This window comes from Oncorhynchus clarkii, chromosome 4 (genome assembly GCF_045791955.1).
Source record: "Oncorhynchus clarkii lewisi isolate Uvic-CL-2024 chromosome 4, UVic_Ocla_1.0, whole genome shotgun sequence".
Classification (NCBI taxonomy): Eukaryota; Metazoa; Chordata; class Actinopteri; order Salmoniformes; family Salmonidae; genus Oncorhynchus; species Oncorhynchus clarkii.
The window spans coordinates 62,036,702-62,051,139 of NC_092150.1; the positions used below are offsets into that span (position 1 = coordinate 62,036,702).

The 14,438-nt window shown below is 46.2% G+C and overlaps 1 protein-coding gene across 1 annotated transcript in view; it reads left to right on the top strand.

Moving 5' to 3' along the window:
• Positions 1 to 1,775: 1,775 nt before the first annotated feature.
• The window catches only part of LOC139407049 (laminin subunit alpha-4-like), a 30,851-nt gene continuing 18,188 nt past the window's right edge, over positions 1,776 to 14,438 (top strand). Inside the window, exons 1-14 of the mRNA XM_071150354.1 lie at positions 1,776 to 2,202; positions 5,667 to 5,768; positions 6,713 to 6,840; positions 7,251 to 7,331; positions 7,602 to 7,816; positions 8,527 to 8,627; positions 8,840 to 9,020; positions 10,172 to 10,255; positions 10,383 to 10,534; positions 10,854 to 10,964; positions 11,536 to 11,647; positions 11,938 to 12,102; positions 12,197 to 12,390; positions 13,671 to 13,787. Of these exons, the coding sequence (XP_071006455.1) occupies positions 2,086 to 2,202; positions 5,667 to 5,768; positions 6,713 to 6,840; positions 7,251 to 7,331; positions 7,602 to 7,816; positions 8,527 to 8,627; positions 8,840 to 9,020; positions 10,172 to 10,255; positions 10,383 to 10,534; positions 10,854 to 10,964; positions 11,536 to 11,647; positions 11,938 to 12,102; positions 12,197 to 12,390; positions 13,671 to 13,787 (1,860 nt within the window). The 5' untranslated portion in view covers positions 1,776 to 2,085. The remainder of the gene's footprint in view (positions 2,203 to 5,666; positions 5,769 to 6,712; positions 6,841 to 7,250; positions 7,332 to 7,601; positions 7,817 to 8,526; positions 8,628 to 8,839; positions 9,021 to 10,171; positions 10,256 to 10,382; positions 10,535 to 10,853; positions 10,965 to 11,535; positions 11,648 to 11,937; positions 12,103 to 12,196; positions 12,391 to 13,670; positions 13,788 to 14,438) is intronic.

Genomic DNA, 14,438 nt, shown 5'->3' on the forward strand with positions numbered 1-14,438 from the left:
GTTTATTTAGTGCTTTACCCGGGCAGCTGGAAAGTAGAGCATTGCAGTAGTCTAACCTAATTCATCTCCTTATTATTCAGGGCAGTGAAAGGATCCTGAAAGCAGTAGAGCACACAGAACAACATCACTAAACACCAATGAACAATGCAGAACTGAGGGTCTCAGGTGGCGGCAGCCCCACGCATCAGATATGTTTTCAGTCTTTTGATCAGAGGGCAGCAGCGTCATGACTGTTGACGTATTCAGTGAGCGAAGGAGGGACAGGGAGCCTCAATCCAAGCTTTTCATCAGATTGATGGCCTTGCTGTGACTCCTGGGCTCAGTGGGCTGAATGGGGCAGTGTAGACCACCACAGACTGATTTACCCATGAAGGAGTGAACCTCTGTGAAGCCCACAGATCATTCCAGAAGGCGATGCCCTGTGAGTGATCTCCCCCTGTGTCTAGACCCTCCAATGTGCAATAGGGCAAACGGGGGAGGGACTCCCGGGGACCAAGAGGAGACTCACAGTATCCTCAACAGCCTCTTCAACATGCAGCCAGAGAAGTTTGTTTACATGGTGCTCACTGAGTTAAGACAAACCTTGCTGAGAGCGTGCGCGTTTCAGAACGCTGAATTGCTGCTTTTGGTTATAATAACATATTATGAGCTCTCAGCCTCTCCCAAACTTTACATAAGGCAGTGTGTGTGCTGTGTCTGTGTGTGAGAGAGAGAGAAACCCTATGCATGTTATAAAGGTTGGGGTTTGCTCTCCTTTGATGTGTCTCATTCAAGTGGATGCGGTTAACTGCCATGTCGCTGTGGGGTTGTTTTGTTCTTGCGGGGAAGGAACATCCCTAACATGCATCAATGGAATTTGACAACCTGTTTATTGGTCATCTGAGACATATGACTTCCACATGGTCCAGTCAGGACCAATGGCACAACTCAGCCGCATTTGAAACGGCTTACAACACGCTCTCTGTAGGCAGACATGAAGCGAGAACAAAATCACCCTGTGACAATCTAGTGTCCAGCATGACATGTCACTTTATAGTCTTGAGTTTCTGCATTGAAAATGCCCATACACATAAAAACAGATACACAGAACAATACTTCCTTTGTGACTGAAAGTAGCAGTCAGTCAGTCAGTTACCGGCCTCTTCCTGGTGTGTGGAAGCATCCTGACCCTTACACATTTTTCATAAATGAATCACCTTCTTTGACGGTCTGACCTGGGTAAACAAACATAGAGGCGGTGCCGGCAAGGGAGAGGGGTGGAGGAGAAGGGGGGGGAGGTGGGGTGGGAGGACAGCTGGTTTTCCTTCAGCCTGTACTACAGACAGAGTGCTGAGGCTTATTCCGGCTGCCCTCTCTTCCTGGACGAGTGGAGCACAGGGGGAAGGGATAGGGGTCTGAGGGGGTTTGGGGGTTGTGTCTGCTACTCAGGCCCCCAAGGTGAAAGGGTGCCACACACGGACCCTGCAAACGGAGGCGACTGCTGCCAGACAACACTCAATGTGACTCTGACAGTCAGCGGTAGATATGCCGTCTGGATGTCTACACTACACTGTCTGTCTGTCTGTCTGCTGGACATACACACTAGTCTAGTGAACTCTCTATTGCTCTCTCTCCCCCCTCTCTCCATCTCTCTCTCTCTCCCCCTCTCGTTCTCACCCTCTCCCCCCTCTCAATTCAACTATCTCCTATCCCACTCTCTCTTCCCTCCTCTCTCTTTACCTCCCTCCCTCCCCCCCTCTCTCTCTCAATTCACCCCCCCCCCCCCCCCCCCTCCCACTCTCTCCAGACTTCCCATATGTATGTGATTTAAGCTCAGGCTCTGGGGAGAGGCAGGTCCACTGAGAGAGGCGTAGGGGGGAGTCGAGGAGAGAGGGAGGAGGGAGAGGAGGAAGTACACACAGTTTACAGGACTTGGGGCTGGGCTGGCGCAGGCACCGCATCTGGAGGTCGGACCAGTGGAAAAGTGAAACCAACGGGTGCAGTGGAGCGAGGGAGAGAGCTGCCTGTGTCCCAGAGAGACTTCCCGACAGACGGGACAGGGAGAGACAGAGAGGGAGCAGTGCTCCACTGGACTTACACACAGACATGTCTGCTACTAGAGCTCTGCCATGCCTCTGCCTTCTTTTCTCCATCATCCTCTCAGGGATCGTCTGCTCAGCGGCTCCCAACGGTTTAGATTTGGAACAGCGTTCGGTGGTAAAAGTAAGACCAGACTTTTAGTTTTTTCCTCTGCTTGGCTGGTACAGGATGCATAGCAGGCTTCCAGTGCCTTATCGCAGCTAAATATAGAGGGCCTGTTGTTGTTACAAACTTTTCCACGACTGTGGAAAGAGTCCTGTCCTTTGGACTGTGTCATGTCAAAGACTTGTGCTGAATGCCTCTGTAGCTAAACCCTGGCGGGTTTAGATTTGAGAGCCACTGTAAGACAGACAGGTTTGTGAGTTAGTCATTGTGCTTCGTAGACATTTGTGAAGTGCTGGGGTGGTTTGGGTGTGAGAGGATCTTGCTGTGTGGATCTATATCTCTATGGCCGCACTCTGGCCACTCAGTGCTGCCTCTCAACCCTCTCTTTTTTCTGCCTGGGGTCGGGCTGTTAGCGGAGGAGCTCCAGCCGAGATCTCGATGAGGGCCGTGCCATTCTCCACTGGCACCCGCTGGCCCCCCTATAGGGCCCTAATGGAAACCAGCTGCCAAGTGTTGAGCAACACACATAGAGGGAACACAGCGGGTAGAAAGAGTATTAGAAACAATACGTGACATGCTGCTGATGTATTTATAGTGGGTAGACTGGGTACAGGCTGGTATTTCCTGTTTGTGGGGCCAAATGGGACCCCTATAATGGGCCTCGAGTTTAAAGATGCCTTCTTCTATCTCAGGGGGACACAGGCAAAACAATGTGTCCAGAGCTAGACTAATGTAAGAACAATGAGTTGAATAGCTAGATTTGTGTGGGGGAGGGGCAGGGAGCAGACCCCCCATAGTGTTCCAATTGAGAATTGACGATCTTCCGCCTCTTGTGAAATGTGAAGATTGTTTACTTGTTCTGTGAGCATTCGAATACCATTGTCCCATGAGGAGAATGAGGCCTCTCCACTGCAGACATATCGTCTCTGCTCTGTTTTTGGATTATGATGAAATTCACATGACCTAACCAGGCCCTTTTCCCCCCAGTGTCTTCCGAGGAGTTTACCACTAAGCCAGGGACTGAAGCCTTCACCAGGGCCAAAGTCAATAAGCTATCTGCCCCTTATTGGTGAGCAGTGGAATCAGGGAGGCATATGGTTTGTTGTTCCCATTGCAAAGAGAGCGAGATTTCACAGCCTCAGGCCTGAAGAGATGTAGATTTTGGACTGGATTCCTGTTTGAAGCCCATTCTTATTTTTTTTTTGTTGCCTGAGCTAAAAACCCACTGTATTTATTCAGCGCTGTCCCAGAGGCAGAGATAGAGGCAGACTCATGGTCAATCTTGTGAATCTAATAACATAGGCCCACTACAGCACTTCTGAACACATGATATGAACAGCTAGTGATAAACACATACCATTTAACAGTGTTCAGTCCTGTTAGAAGTGGAGCCCCAGTGACATAGTCTTTGGAACATGCTGCTGCATATGAAACACAGAGAGGCTATACCGCGTGGTGAATGTCATCTTTGTTCTCTACGGTAGTGGGCACACAGAGGAGAAGTTCCGAAATTGCTCACATACCGAGGACATTCATAGTGGACCAGAGGGCTACAGATGTCCATTATTTCAATGTTCATGCCATTTAGGAGCAGATTAGAGCATTCACCATGCTGTGAATTCTTATTGAGGGGTTCATGTTCAGTATCTCAGGATTACTCCCTATGCCCAGGGGAAATATCACCCAAAGTTTGGGCTTGGTTTTTGAATGATAGGGGATTCGAAACCAAATTACATTTTAATGAAAGCATTAATACGAACAGGAAATAATGTAATTAGATATGACGTGGTGTAAAGGCTACTGGGTTGTATACACACTTGAGTCCTAAATGGCACACTATTCCCTACATATTGCACTACTTTTGACCAGAACCCTACTGTATTGGCCTTGGTGGTCAAAAGTAGTACACTATGTAGGGAATCGGTTGCCATTTGGACACAGCCTATCCCACACTAAACCATCTGCTGATTCTGCTCCATCTTTCCCAGGAACCTCTTGTCCCACGGGTCTGGTTGTGGATGCATCGTCCAGCTGTTTGACCCGTCACAGGACGTCACACAGCTAATCATTCTAAATCCAGTCATTAGCAATGAAGGGTCATTCTTCAGCACTGTCAGCCACCGCTAAAACCGGTGGACTAACATTCTGTGGTGGACTTAGAACCCTTGTCCAATGGCCTCATCTGTGATATGGATCTCTAGACTGCTTATCGTCCCAGTGCACAGTCAGATCATTTTACATCATGTCTGGTCTAGGTTCTTCTTCTCTGCTAATTATTCAATCAAAAGTTCAATAAAAAAAAGTGTGTCATCAATTGTAATGCAAACATACTGTATGTGTGCGTGCATAAGGTCAGTAGAATTGATTGAACTGTAACCAGGACATCCTATAACATCGTAACAATGTGATGTATACGTCTGTTCTTATTTCGTTTGTGTACTATCGGTCAGGAAAGCCACTGGAAGGAAGGGGCTACAGGGAAAAATCTGCCCCGGTCATGAAAGCACTGCTGTTCACAGGATGTTCCACATTAGTTCACTGGAGAGGCATTTCTCTGTCTCACGGCCTGCTCATGAATAAATCAAGGGGAAAATATGCATCACAACTGGGAGCATACAGTATCTCTGCAGTGTATGATGTATTTGTCCCAGCCACTCTGTATGGAGCAAGGGGGGAGGCAAACTTGGCATTCTTTACAGTAGGCCAATATGAACAGAGTGGTATTGTATGATCACTGCGCTCTTTGAATGGGGTGACTGAAGATCAAAGTGATGTGTGTGTGTGTGTGTGTGTGGAGAGGGGTTACTGAACTCTGACATCACACTGCAGCAGGAAACCACCTCGAAGTGGATTTACATGTACCAGACGTGGGATGACTAAAAGTACTGTCTCATAAATTGGCCGTGCGAGTGAGAAACTCTAGAGGTGTCAGAGCCGGGACTGTCGTTCCCACATCCCTGCACTTTAGTCCACAGCACTACCAGTGGCAGAAAAAGTGGCAGAGTGAATTTGGCACAAATGTTTTGGTGTAACTGACATTCTGTAAATATATTACAGAGCAGTATCGAGTATGTCATACTTTTTCCCCCCAGGTCATGTACTGTGCTTAACTTCCACATCTTACAGTAGCTGAATAAGAGAGCACCTTCTCCCACGAAGGAATGTGAGTGTGTTTGATGAGAGATGTTGTGGAAAACAGTGGAACGTTGTATCCCATTGATGACAGACCAACCTAAGCCAGGCTGGCCAAAACGATTCCAGGTGCTCTACTTTCTGAAATTGCTGTTGAATGATAGAGTGCCTCGTTAGCAACTTGGCATTAACGTCAGGAACCCAGCTGCTCTCTGGTCAATGTGTTTCTACTTCTGCAGCCATTAAACTGGTTCATTTTAGACAGATCAGGTTCAGGGGCAAATTTGTACTTGTGGGAAACTGGGGTTGTACTCTGTTTACAAACATCTCCCTCATGTTCCCTCTCTTAGGTGTGTGCAAGAGGATATTTCCTCAGTAACCAGAACAAATGCCTACCATGTAACTGCAAAGGCCATTCAGAAACCTGTGAGGAGATCACTGGTATTTGTATAGTAAGTCTTTTCCCATGTATTACCTCCTCTTGATTAATCATAATACTATTATATCAGTAATATATTTCAACTAGATTACACTCTTTAGGGTAGAGTATATATATATATATATATATAATATCACTCCATCAAGGGAAATATAGTATTCTTTCTCACAAAGATATCTACATATATTTTAGGTTGATGTGTATCCCTGGAAATAATCAGAATTCATGTAAACATTGCAGTTTTGAAAATGTAGCTTGTCCAAAAAAAAGTGATCTCTTGGCACAATTTACTCCGGGCATGGGGTTAGTTGAGCCGAGGGATAGAGTAACTTAAACCGCCTACAACTTCCTGTACTGAAATAAATATTACCCCTACCTTTTAAAAACCATGTTTATCTTTATTTCCCAAACACATTTCAACACAATCACAATCATTTTGGTATTTTAATAATTTTAAGCAACTTTTTACACCGGCTTAGCAGCAAACAAACACTTTGTACTTTTTTTTTAACACTTTAACATAGGCTAGGCTCTGTTGTTACCTCATATCCCAGTGATAATGCCTTGCATTACGCCTGGGAAGAAAACACTTCCATTTGCTCAACCATTGGCTCAACTTACCCCAAGGCAAACATTTAGACTATATTAGCTCACACAGCCACAAGGATGCACTTTCATGCTAGGTTTAGGACCTTAAATGAAGCTTATGGAGACCCCAACTGATGTATAGAACAATCTTAAAATGATCTACTTTGGTTTAGATACAAGCGTCATGAAACCTCTAACACAAATACATTTCTTTGACTTATTTACCACTTTTATATGTGTTTCTTTCCCCTTCACAGGCTCCATTAAAGGATAGGCTCTTCCTAAATATTTGGTCAAATTATGAATTTTGTGTATGGTTTCCTAGAAACAAGGGTAGCTCAACTTACCCCACTCTCCCCTACCATACAGTCATGTCAGGACCACACCACTGGGAATTTCTGTGAGATCTGTGAAGACGGATACATGCCTGACGTCAACACATACGGACGTCACTCCTGCCGGCCGTGCGCCTGTCCCCTCTCGATCCCCTCCAACAAGTAAGCCACAGCGCATGTACCTCCAGACCCTACTGTTGTGTCGGCCCTGCAGGGAGAAACCTCCCGCTGGGCAACTGGTTGAATCAACGTTGTTCCCACTTCGTAAAAAAAATATATATATATTTATATACACAAAACTGATGACGTTGAATCAGCGTGAAAAAAAACGGATTGAATTTGCCAAAAGTCATCACCGTAAAGGAATTTAGTCTTCCTCTCACCCAAGTTGTCATCGAAATCCAATGACATGGTGCCATTTTGTGTTGATTTCATGTTTAATTCACGTTAGTTGACGACTCAACCAAATGTAAATCAGAACTAGATGTCAAAATGACGTCTGTGCCCAGTGGGCTGTGTGTTGGCGGGCAGAGCTCACTGACTGACATTCTTTCCCCTGTGTGTCTGGCCAGCTTTGCAGAGCACTGTGACAGAAGCAGTAACATCCTACGGTGCAAGTGCCAAGAGGGCTATGCTGGACATTACTGTGAGAGGTCAGTGCTGACAGGGACTTGGCCACAACCATGAGTTACTGCAACTCCACCATGGGAGCAATTACACTCATAACATTAGATCAGCTCAAATAGCCACAAATGAAAATCTTGCATTTTCCCCTATTTCTACATGTTGAATATGGGCCAATTTTTCTGAACCTGAAAGGAAAATATTTGGAAATACTTACAAATAATGATGTTTCAGTATAAGTGATAAGACACCCTAAGTCAAACAACTATTGGCAATCACCTTGCGTCTTCCTCACCCAGATGTGCTCCAGGTTTCTCTGGCAACCCCATGATGATTGGTGACTCCTGTAAGAGGTGTGACTGTAACGGTAACTCGGACCCCAACCACATCTTCAATGAGTGCCACAACGTGACCGGCTTCTGTCAGAACTGCTGGGGGGACACGTCTGGAGCCAACTGTGAACGGTGTGCCCCGGGTTTCTACGGTGATGCCATCAGTGCCAAGAACTGCAGAGGTGCGTGCCAACTTGGCAAGAGTACTATTAAACATGACTAACCCTAAGTGCCTTGCTCCACGAATACAGGTCAGCCCTACTGTCAATGAAGACTATCCATGGAAAAACATAGAGAACAAAACAGATATTTATACGTCTGAAGATGATACCCACTTGTCTGGAGGGTGAAGATGTGTTCATGAGCAGTAAAATGCTTTACGTTGCATTTGAACCCTGCTTTTACCTTGCTCTTTGTCTTAAAAGGCTTGCTATGGCGTTGTCTTCAGGTAGAGCTCTGACAATTCCCCCCTGTGTTGCTCATAATGGGTGTTATAGACATACGCCAATTACAAAGCTCTATGTGAAACAAAGTCCATTTTGTGTGTTTACGTAGTTTGGCGGGCTGGTCCTGCCGTGCTCTAATGCCTCCATGCCTCAGAGACAGTGCAGTGCAACAAAGATAACCTTGTGGCACGTGCACATCGGTGGAAGAACAGCATCCTTGGAAAGTCAAGCTCTAGTCACTCTATGAGACAACAGAGTCGATCTTCTGGTCACTTGTAGAAAACGTAATAGAATACTAATGGACGTGGGGAACTCCTTGTCAATCTGTTGCAGGATTGGCATTTGTATTGTCCTCCGCAAGGGCAAAAATAAACCTTTTCCATTGTGACCATGCCACGCTTCTGTGACCCGCGCCGTATTACCTATGTGTGTGTCCCGTGTTACAGCGTGTGAGTGCAGCAAGTGCGGGACAGGATCGTGTGACGACAGGACCGGGACGTGTCACTGTAAGCCTGGCGTCACCGGCCGACTCTGTGACCGATGTGAGGTGAGTCACTCAGGGGCCTTTTCAATGTGAGCCGTACGACCATGTGGACACACATTCACACTGTTGGACAGTCTGCCCTGATAACTAAGCAAAGCAGGTGGAGAAGAGAGCAGACAAAATCGTTTAGGCTACTGTGAATACAGTTAACAACAGCATGAACAACAACAGCAAGCAAAACTAACTATAAGGCTTGTGTCTATAATGTGCTTTAGGGGGGTCACACAGGTTTCAACGGTTGCCAGGGCTGCCGGAGGTGTGACTGTGGGGCTGCCGGTCTCCGGCCTACTTGTCATCCTCTGACCCACAGCTGCCAGTGCCAACCAGGGGCCGGAGGCCGATACTGCGAGCGCTGCCTCCCAGACCACTGGAACTACGGCCCCTCAGGGTGCCAGAGTAAGTAATGTGTGACCCTACTCCCATCTCAATCACCCACAAGCAGGAAATCCTGGAATCAAAAGCTAGTGTCTGTCATAGATGTAAAAAAAATATTAAAAATTCACTCTTTCTCTCTGTGTTTCACACACTCAAGAACATAAACCACCCAGACCAGTTTGGTCAAACATTCGGAACCTACATTGTTTTCCCCAGAGTTTTTACTGCAGCTAGCTAGTCAGTCCACTGTTCTCACACCCACTCATACATGATGTCAGGCAGGCATCTGCTGCAATCTGCAACCCCGGGGCCAGCTGTACACATTTGTACACGATCACAAGGACAAACTGCAGCTAGCATCCAACTTTCCTCTGACATCACCGCCCAGCCCCAATTAATCTGGCCAGCTGCCAAAATCATCCCACAGCCACAGTATAGAGAACCAGGGAACTAAATTCAAGTTTTATTTGTCACATGTGCAAGTACAGTGAAATGCTTAAAGCTGCTATTGTAACTTTTGGGCGACCCAACCAAATTCACATAGAAATGTGAGTTGTAGAACTGTCATTCTCATTGAAAGCAAGTCTAAGAAGCGGTAGATCTATTGCGCTATTTCTATGCTGCCCATTCTTAACTTTCGGTTTTGCGTCTTTTACTTTAGGTTTTGTACACCAGCTTCAAACAGCTGAAAATACAATATTTTGGGCTATTGATAAGGTATTCCACAGTGGTTTAGATGGCACAATGATTCTCTACACTATGCATAGATTGTTTTGTCACATAAACAGAAATAAGTCCGAACTTTTAGAATTTTAGCATCCAGGCAATAGCGGAGCGATTTTGGCATATTGCACCTTTCGCTTGCAAGCCCTACCCAACAGCACAGTATTCAAAAGTATCAATTATAAGAAAATACAAAACATGAGCAGTAAGAACTAAGAGAGGAAGCTATATACAGTACACGGTCAGAGCCAGTACCAAACCACTCAGCACGTGCAGCAGCACTCCTTCCCAGCCATAATACTCACCATGGGTTCCATCATATTTTTGGTACCCAGACTGACTCTCACGTGTCCGGCTGATAAAGCATTCGACTTGATGAAGGGAACTCCACATGTAATCAACTGCAGCTATATATGAGGTGCATGTGTGTGTCTGTTTCTTCCATCCAGAATGTGACTGTGCTAGCGGGCACTGTGACATGCACACTGGGGAGTGTTTGCCAGAAGCAGCCATGGTCAACCCCTGCAACATCAGTAAGAGGGCCTGGTTAGAAATAAAAAAAAAAAGACATTTCAGTTCATCATTAAACAACTATTTATTTGTGTTGGAAAATGACATAGAAAATAATTTTGTCGTCATTTGGCTCCTCCCTCCTATCAGGTTGTGATGAGTGTATCTGGCACCTGACTGGTGACCTGAGGCTGTCCAATAAGACGCTGGACCAGGTGAAGGTCAGTGTGTTGAACATCTCCACTGGGGCTGCAGCCAATGACAGGCTCAAGTACTACAACTACACCGCCCACCGTCTGCAGGTAGAGTACAGCCTCTCTTTCTGCTCACGCTGATATAGTCGGGACTCAATCATGTTGATGCACACCTATATTATCAGTTCATTCTGATTTAAACAAGAGAAATGAGCAACTTCGGGAGTTTAACTATTACAAAGCCGCTGGATATTGGCAAATCTCACACACTAAACACCCAACCAACCACCCAACCAACTAACCAACCAATACACCAAATATTGTACAGTGCACATCACACAATTCTCTTCTCACAACCCTAACACGCATAGACTGTATTGTAATAGTATTGTGTAAGTGTATCTAACTTCTCCCGTTTTGTTTTCAGACTCAGTTTATGAACTGGAGAAATAAGTCATCTATGATGAGGACACAGACAGGGCAGCTGGAGGAGGCCAGTGCTGCTCTACTCTCAGACATGAACCATCTGGCAGAGACGGTAAGAGGACACCTTCATCGCTCATCTAACTCACTTGCACTCCTCTTCCTCCCTCTTCCACTGTTTACATTACGCTGGAGGTGAAATAAAGTCCACCTGCAGAAGTTTGTAGAGTTGCAAGCTTGATGTAGTTATTGCATGCTGGGAATATGGGGCAGATTACTAAACTTTTGACCAATTTTAATACACTAACAAGTGAATTTGCCCAAAAATGTATGACATCCTCAAATGGGGGGACTAGATACATGAAGTGCTTTCATTTCTAAACGGTAAAACAGATATGTATGAAAATACCCTCAAATATAAGGTGACATTCTGTACTGTCGCCAGAGAAAAAACATTTGACCTCAAATACAAAATCCTGGAGTATAGAGCCAGTAAGAATATTTTAGCTTCACTGTCCAAATAAATAAGTAGGGGAGTGTAGATCAGTTAGCTTATCTCTCAGAGCCATCACATCTATTTTATTGAGCTGTAGTGGTAGTGTCCGGACTGTGTGATTGATTTGTGTGTTCTTGTGGTGTTTGTCTTGACTATGTCATTGATCTGTCTGGTGTTTGTGGTGGGCCAGGAGAGTGTAGTGAAGTCCATGGGGGACCGAGTGGATGAAGACACACTACAAAGCGTCACACTGGCTGACGAGCTGACCACTAACCTCACCACCCTCAACGTACTCCTTGAAGGTAATTTTAGGTCTGCTAAAGCTACACTGCTCTGTCTCTTTGAGTACTGTCCACCTCCCTTGTGATTATTATAGGCCTTTAGGTATGTTCTAAATGCTGATATGTGATTTCCAATAACTTTTGAATGGCGCCTTGGCTTAAGATCGAAATCCAAATCCCCGTTGCTGTATTTCCTACAGTCATCCATTTATCAGCGTTTGAGTTTTCGAGGGGCGCTTCTGGTAACGAGGCCTCAGTCATATCCCAGCCTTCCTTCACCCTGTGCTCCCTGTTATGTTTGTGTCTCACAGAAATGATCAGTGACTGGGAGCTCTACAGTGTCCATCAGGACCTGGACCCAGAGGTCATCAGAAAGAAGACGGCCATGGCCGAGGGCATGGTGACATTGATGAAGAGACTGGACCTGTCCCCACGAGAGCCCACCGCCACCGATGAGTCCACGGAGGCCCACGACCGTGAGGAAAACACGTGCTTGTGCACACACACATACATTTTTTGATGGTTTGTTACAAAAGGCTGCGTTTGGGGTCCCATTTGTGTGTCGTTCAGTCCTTAGAAACGTGCGTCAGCTGGAGAAGAAGCTGATCAGTACGGAAGGCCGCATGGCCCCGGTACGGGAGGTGCTCTCCCGCTTCACCAAAAAGCTCTCTGAGGCCCAGGAGATCCTCCAGAAGGCTGCCAACACTGTGCAGGAGACAGAGGACATGAACAAAGCCAACACCGTCAAATTCCAGAGGAGTGAGGTAACTTCCCACAACCCCCGGGGTCCGCTTGGCCCAAACCGTGCCGCCGGGAGCCACTCTCGTCCTGGCTCCCCAAATGTCTCTAGCTGATTCCCTGACTCCCAGCCTCCCTGACCCTCTGACTCTCTGACTGACTTCCTGACTGGCCGCCTGACTGACTGACTGCCTGCTGGCCTGACTCCCTGGCTCTCTGGTTTCCAGCTCTCTGTGTTCGTCCGCTTGGGTTTATTACTACAGTTCACTGTGAGAACGCCCTGCTAAAACGATAAGTGCAGCTCAAGCCTGCTCTGGGGGAGTGTGATGTTGTTGAGTTCTGCCTCAGTGCCGTCTACCTCTATCTCTTCTCTGAATGTTGTAGGAGTTCAGCTTGGCTTTATCACTGGGAAGCAACACTGTCCTGCTCCTGCCAAGGAATAGACCAGATATTTATCTCCATCTGTATGGGGATTGTTGTTGTTCCCAAAGTCTGCCAGAGAACTCAATTACCCGTGGTATTTAGTAGTAGAGAACAGTAACACAGAAACAGCTGTTGGATTGGATTGTTAGGAGGCACAAACTGGGGGAGATACATTACTGCACCACACAATCATATCCCCATATAAAGAGGCTATGCCCCTTAGAGTTAAATACAGCTGCTTGACATTGAATTGGGTATCATGTGTACAGTCATTTTGTAAAGCTCCTTAACATTTCTTTAAGTCGTGGGGCGTGTCTGTTCTGTTTATAGATCCGAAATACAATACAACAGGCCTGTTGGTCCTATTCATTACGGTGTGAAAACCTGAGGGATTGGGATTCTTTGTAGCACACAGACTGGCCTGTTGTCATGCCCAAGTTGACATTATGGGCCCATTGTGGTTCAGGGCCTCTGCTGTAAACCAATGACATGAATGGTGCACTGTCCAAACAGGAGGCCTCCCATAATCTGGGGCTCTTCCTTCCCTAAGCAGATTGGTCAACACTAGTCGTAGCAACAGGAACAAAGCCAGGGTTACTCTGGGGGTAGGACAATGTTACTGTGCTATACTTATATCTTTGTCAACAAATATCTCTATCTTGCCTCTTTGGGGAAAAAACACATTTTTCATCCTTTTCATTTCACGTTTAATATTATTGTTCCTATGATTTATGTGCTTTTGTGATAAGAGTGTTCATATGGGAGACATGCCTAACCTGTACTCACTACACATAATGTATAACCTGTCCATCGTATATCTCCTCCCACCAGCCTCCTCTGCTCTGTACTAAAACAAAGATATGACTGAACATCTCTCTCCCAGGCCAAGCAGCAGATACTGGTGGAGAACTACGAAGCTGTGAATGACACCTTGCAGACAGCTGAAGACCTCGTCAAGGACACTGAGAATACTGTTGCTGAGATGGTTCTCCTGGTGCAGGTAAGGCCTGTTCTCTTTCTGTAAATACCACAGTCACCATTAACCTATGCCGGAAAGCTTTGTATTTTGGACCCACTGAATGAGGTCACCTGTATTATACATGTAATTACGATGGATTGGATTGCTTCAGTGCATGTTTTGGACACAGTACCTTCAGAAAGTATTCATACCCCTTGACTTGTTCCACATTTTGTTGTGTTACAGCCTGAATTCAAAATGGATTAAATAGATGTTTTTTCCCTCACCCATCTATCCCATAATGACAAAGTGAAGACATGTTTAAAAAAATGTTTTGCAAATCTATTGAAAATTAAATGCAGAAATATCTCATTTTGGGGGCCTCCCGAGTGGCGCAGCGGTCTAAGGCACTACAGACCCGGGTTTCATCCCAGGCTGTGTCGCAGCCGGCTGTGACCCGGGAGACCCATGAGGCAGCGAACAATTGGCACAGCGTCGTCCAGGTTAGGGGAGGGTTTGGCCAGCCGGTATGTCATTGTCCCATTGTGCTCTAGCGACTCCTTATGGAGGGTCGGGCGCATGCAAGCTGACTTCGGTCGCCAGCTGTACGGTGTTTCCTCCAACACGTTGGTGCAGCTGGCTTCCGGGTTAAGCGAGAAGTGTGTCAAGAAGCAGTTTGGCTTGGCGGGCCGT